The sequence below is a fragment of the Cryptotermes secundus genome, unplaced genomic scaffold (genome assembly GCF_002891405.2).
Source record: "Cryptotermes secundus unplaced genomic scaffold, Csec_1.0 scaffold1705, whole genome shotgun sequence".
NCBI lineage: Eukaryota > Metazoa > Arthropoda > Insecta > Blattodea > Kalotermitidae > Cryptotermes > Cryptotermes secundus.
In genome coordinates, this window is record NW_019718639.1 from 1525062 (window position 1) to 1531261 (window position 6200).

The window sequence follows — 6200 nt, forward strand, 5'->3', positions numbered from 1 at the left end:
CAGTAAACTATTACCACACCACACGGTGTCACACTCAACATGATATGTTTCCACGGAGGTCACCATGAACAATGTTAACACCTCACGATTACCGACCTGTATTGATTAGATCATATTGAGACTGCATCAGGGATATGAACTCATGTCTCAAGATTTCTTATTTCTAACAATAAGTTCTGGGCGGAACTAATAGCCTACATTCATTTTATGTAACTCAGACTGCACAGAAAACGACGCATCGAACTTTTCGCCTATTTTTTCGTTTGCATTCGTTGTCCGCCGTAACCTGGCAACGTTAGCGGGATAAACATACAGACCGATGGAAGTGATTTATGGAGTAAGCTGTTGAGATCGGCTCAGGTGCCATGAAATACATACCAATTTTCATCAAACATTGATTCAACCATTCAAAAGTTGACAAAATTGGATACGCAGACAGACAGCATGATGATAGCATCAGCCTACTGTTATTTTTTTTTTAAAAATAAGGAAAGTAGACTAAAACAGCCCCTGTGAGGACAGAATATCTCTGACGGAGTCTAAAGGCTTTTGTTTTATACCATTATCTCCCTTTAGCCACTGAATACTTGGTAACAGCGATGGTATTCCATTCAGTCTTACCAAATTAGAAAACGCCAATTCCTGATGAATACACTGCATTAAGGTTAACTTTAGAGCGAAGATAAGAAAATAATGAGGTTTTTAAACCGCCCTATAATTCCATTTTCTTCTTTCCCTCCTGTACTATGAAGACCTTACTGCCTTAGCGAAACACTCGAGAACTAAGAGAAACGCCTACGCAACGCTAAACCCTTGACAGTTTTACTTCCAACACAGAATGACCTAGTTTGTCAGAAACAAAACCTTGCCCGTGTAAGGTCCCCTGGGACTGTAGGCAATCTGCACACTATTGTATCGCTGATTCTGTTACACGCTTCTGTCGCCTTAGAGACAACCAAATTAAGGCAATTGAGCCTGAGTCGTCTTGGAAGAGATATGGGAACCTAGAACAGTATTTGTCGTGAGGGATCATGGGAAATAATTTAATTGCGAAGAAACACGGTCTGTACCAGTGAATCTGATGAATGCGTCTGTTTGTGACGATGCAGTGTTACAGATGCCAACTGTGCTCCTATCACAGTTCACTCACACACACTCACATCAAGTCACATGAATTACCTTTACGTTTCAGTTCCAAAGTGTGGAAGCCTTCTCTTCAACTTCAATATCGTTCTCTCTCCTCTGTTATTCCATTCGCTTCATCATCCTATTTTTCTTTTCTTCGTATCCCTTTTTCTCCTCTGTCTTCTGCCACTGCCCTGAGCGAATCTGCCCTATACAAACTTCGTACATTCCAAGTGCCAAATCTCATATCCATTTTCTTTAGCTTAGGTCGTTTATTCAAGGAATCCGTCGGGTCCGAGGCTTCTTGAGAATTTTTGTAATAAGTTTATTGTTTACAGTGAGGAGTTGTTAGCTCCACGCCCAACCCCCAATCCGGAGGACCACCCCTTGTCGGCTGTCTGGAACTGCTTATTCAATATATTCGCAGCTTCCTTCCATGCCTGGAGGGCGTCTCCTCCAATCGCAACCTGAGAACCCGCCATGCCCTTGTGACAGGAACCCACCTAACATGGTCTTGAAATATATGCCACCCGAAAATATATAAAATGTTCCACAGTTTATTTAATAAATTCTCCAGGTTGGTAGCCTTGAGGGTAACTTACTAAATGAGTTGGAGCGCTGAGTATGAGCGGCGGAGGCGGGCACTAACGAGTCAGTATCTTGGTCTGAGTCTGCGTCGTTGTCTCCGGGAAGCAAATCACCCAGGGAAGAAGCATGCCGCAACGTCGGAAGGGAGAAGCGGATCTCCTTTGTACTACAACAATCACAAGAATAGTAATAATATCAAAAACATTGCTAACAATATTATCAACAACAGTTGACAATAATTATGACATAATAATATAATAATTATATAATTATGACAACAATGTTGTCAAGGAAAACAAAACGCTGGTAATATTATCAGATGTATTCCACGATCTATAGAAAAAATGCATTCATTTTTTAATTTTTAAAATATGTGGAATGAAGGCCCATAGGTACAATTTTAAGGGATTTAAATATTTCAGATGTCAGTTTATTGTGAACAATACAACGCAAGAAAACCATAAAGAGTATACTTGGCAAAGCTAATCAGATAGAAAGACATCACACTTCATAACTAGTAAATTATTTTCCTTGCACTTAGCTGAGTCTTCACAATATCAATAGCGCAACACGTCACAATATTGTCACGTGAGGGAATGTGACTATAGATGGTGCTTGGATTGATGATCGGATTGACTGAACTCCGTGCTACAGCGCGTGACTACACTTTACATTTCACTGTTTTATATATATATACACACCTCACCCTCCGCAGTCACGTCATCACTGTCGTTGCCTAGCAACGGCTGTTTACTCGTCGTTGTTAAGCAATGAAGCTTGCGTTGTCACACTTGCTTGAATGTGGGCAGTTCCCACAATCGGCTTCCAATGGCGAAGGTTCCCCTTCCTGTTAGTTCGCGAACTGTCTCCGGCCTCAACTACCAGCATCTTACATCAACAGCTCACAATGACTGAATTCTAGTGATTTCTAACTAACTTACTAATTCACCAACCATCTCACTGACTTCACACTTGTCCTGCTTACAACATCTCGGCACGGATCGCGTAGAAGACATCGATCCTCTGTTGTGGTGCAATTGTTGCCGTGGACTTATGCTCGTTTACGGAGCCGTTACTTAGCAACGGCTGTTGTACAGTTACTTATTTCGCGGTCGATGCCTAACAAATGCTCTACATGCCATAATATTATTGTGGTTAAGTTAGGGAGCAGTTGCGAATATGTGCAGAACATTATATTACTGAAAGTTATGCTTGGATAAGCCTAAATAATGGCAAAGCTTCCTCGTAATCTGTCAAGGTCAGAATCTTCTGTTCTAGAACTGCTCACGTTATAGAGGTTTCGTACGTTTAACAAGTGGGGTTTTGACAGTACCTCATTGTTCCTTTCGAAATACAAAGTTGTGGCTCCTTTTTTATGGTCCTCTCAACGGCTTTGGAAAAATGTATTGGCTTCGTGCAATTTACCGAAAGACTTAACCTATGGGCAACACACTATAATTGTCTTCAGGAGGTCCTCGGCTGGAATCTTGGCTGAGGCACCAGATAATATGATGTTCTTGTGGTATTCCCAGTCTTCCCTGAAAAATTCTCGGAACATATCTCTATTGGACCAAGGCAGTTTCCTTCCAAATCCTTAAATTCATTATTCACTACTATTCTACCATTCCAAACTGCACAATCCAGCTGCTGTTAGGGCCATAAAACACACCCTCCTGTCCCCGGAGTGGGACATATTTGTTGAGTATGTGCAACGTCAGTCTCATGTAATGTAAGTAAAGTAAAAAAAGAAAGTAAAGCTATCCCTGTAACAGTACGTGAAGGCCCATAGGGTTGTGAGACGTCGAGGCTCCCACACTATCTAGACAAACAGCTCAAAGATGGCGGTAAGGTTGTCAGCCTTACGCGCCGGCCGCGCTTTACTCCCCAGGAAATTTATTTAATTAATTCCTGGTACTCATTTCTGTTAGAGGCTGAGTAAACCCCAGGGCCTAGTGTAGCTGGTAGGATTAGGTGAATTGAAGAAAGATCCAATAACCTCATCGGGACTTGAACCCGCGACCTTCCGACTTGTTGCACGGTGCTTCAACCAACTACGCTACCGCATGCCCCCGCTCATGTAATGTAGGGAAACCAATTGGAATTATTGCCTGAAATTTTTACTTTATGATTTAATCTTAATCTTTCAAGATCCTTCCTTCGAGGCCTCCCACTACCACATCGTAGCTGCTTACATCAATTGCTCACTTAGCCGCGTGGACGCCAATGTGTAATGTCCTTTTCCACGAAATCAGACTCTGTTCGCCGTGCTGCATCGGCAACTTCTCCAACAATACTATGCAATACTATACAATACTATACTCCACCTTATCGTGGTGAGGGGGTTTGAGTATGCCAAGGACCCTGAGAGCTATACCAGCGGTAGCGTAGCTACTGGCAGGGCCTCCCTTGCTGGACAGGTCAAAGGGTAGGCATCAGACGAAGAGAGACACCAAAAACTGACGTCGGAAGCAGCGTCATCAGCAGCGACTTGAAGCACAGAGCAAATGATGCTCGAGATGGTTCAAGTTCGTATAGCAACAGGCGTGACCAGAGTGGTTTGAACGGCTGTTGTACTGCGATGTGGAAAGCAAATGGAAAAACTACCACATTATCACTTTTCCTGGATAGTCTCTTTCCAAAAACAGAAGATCGCATTAAGTGGAGAAACTGTTTTGGAAGAGACTGTGGACCTGTCGTCTGACAGATTACTGATGATGATGATGATGATGTATGCAGCTGCTTTGTAGGAGGGAGGGTGACGCACCGTAACACAGGCCCAGTTATAACACATACACACCCTTACTTAATCAATTGAGCTGAGACCTTCTTGAGCAACTTCCACTCAAGAACTTTTCAGAATTTTATGGAGCCCCAAGGTTTATTACTGTGTTCACAAGAACCTTCCTCTGGTCCCTATCCTGAGCCAGATCGATCCAGTCCACACCACCCAATTCTATCTCCCTAAGATCCATTTCATTATTATCCTCCAGCCCACGCCTGTCTTTTTTTTTAATTCGCTAGTGGGGGGTGGAGTCCAGTTGGGTCCACTCTGGCCACTGATTGACCTATTGTAGCCCGCCCAGGGTGATTGTGATGATGGAGAATTTGGTGCACTGAAGATTGGCAGGGGAAACCAAAGTAGTCGGAGAATACGTGCCCCAGGGCCACTTTGTCCACCACAAATCCCACTTGACCAGACCCGGGATCGAACCCGGGCCACCGCGTTGGGTAGCCAGCGACTAACCGCTTGAGCTTCCGTAATGCCAGAGACCAAGTTCCACACCCCTACAGAACCACAGGCAAAATTATACTTTTATATACACGTATTATAATATTTGCTTCTTTATAGAAAACCCTGTCATACACGTTACAGATCTTATCTCTGTCAGTTTACGTGGCGAAACACAATTGGGTTTCTGCTGAGAACGGCAAGGTCTGCAGACATCTATAACACAAAACAACTTACCAACTCCTGATGTATACGGGGTTCAATTAGAGCCTGACAATAAACATGAACAAATGAGTGCAGTAAACTCTCGTTAATCCAGTTACGGTTAATCCGGATGTCGGATAGTCCAGATCGAAATATGAAAAAATGAGAAATTCTGTTCACAGTTGGGTACGTACTTCAAAAGACACGTGGGATGTATTTTAGGAAACCGACCCCTAACAATAAACATGAAATGAGTGCAGTAAACTCTTGTTAATCCTTCATTGATTTTTCATCTCCCTTTCAATTCTATTCTCCTCCTTTCTCATCCTCCTCTTTCTCATTTCCTTCCTCAAACTCTTCCTCGAGTTCTTCTTTTCCTTCCACGAGGCCGGGATAGCTCAGTCAATATAGTGACAAGGATATGCGCAGGAAAACCAAGGATTTGGTGTTCGGGTCTCGGGTGGTGGGCAAATCCCCGAGATGAAAGCGGCTCGGGCGTGAAGCTGAAAATTCACTTTCTTCTAGTGCCGAAATCAAGAATGCGTGGAGTTATATCTCCATTTCATTTTCTCTACATAATCCAGTACTTCACTGTGTTACTGAATAGACGGCGTTATGTTCCAGTGACGTAATAAGTTCTCGCAAGATTGTTTTCAAACAGATAATGTTGTGATGTCTCACATTGACTCATTTTTAGCCAACCTTATACGTATATACAGCAGCTCCACAAAAACATGACACGGCCGTTTCCCTCCCGTTCTCCTACTTCAGTCATCAATGAGCGATTTAGCACTGTCTTCTTCCTAATGCACATAATATTGTGACATGTTGACCCCTACCTCCCCAGCGGTACGTGGCGGTAACGTAACGCTCGCGTTATTACGGTAATAGGCGAGTTCCCGCCCCGCCACTCCCCTCCGCGGTGACGTCACCGAGGGATATCGCGGTCGCTAGGCAACGCGAGTCAACAGCGGCGACGTTACGATAGTAACAGCGGTTACCTCCGCTAGCGTTACATAGCAACACAGCGCCAGGCAAGAAGGGTGCCTTGCCT

General features: G+C 43.6%; 1 protein-coding gene across 4 annotated transcripts in view; it reads right to left on the minus strand.

The window, feature by feature from the left end:
- The window catches only part of LOC111863782 (synaptotagmin-15), a 106932-nt gene that overhangs the window by 21804 nt on the left and 78928 nt on the right, over window positions 1–6200 (minus strand). For all 4 annotated transcript variants that reach the window (XM_023850459.2, XM_023850470.2, XM_023850487.2 and 1 more), the window contains one exon: window positions 1728–1879. In XM_023850459.2, the coding sequence (XP_023706227.1) occupies window positions 1728–1879 (152 nt within the window). The remainder of the gene's footprint in view (window positions 1–1727; window positions 1880–6200) is intronic.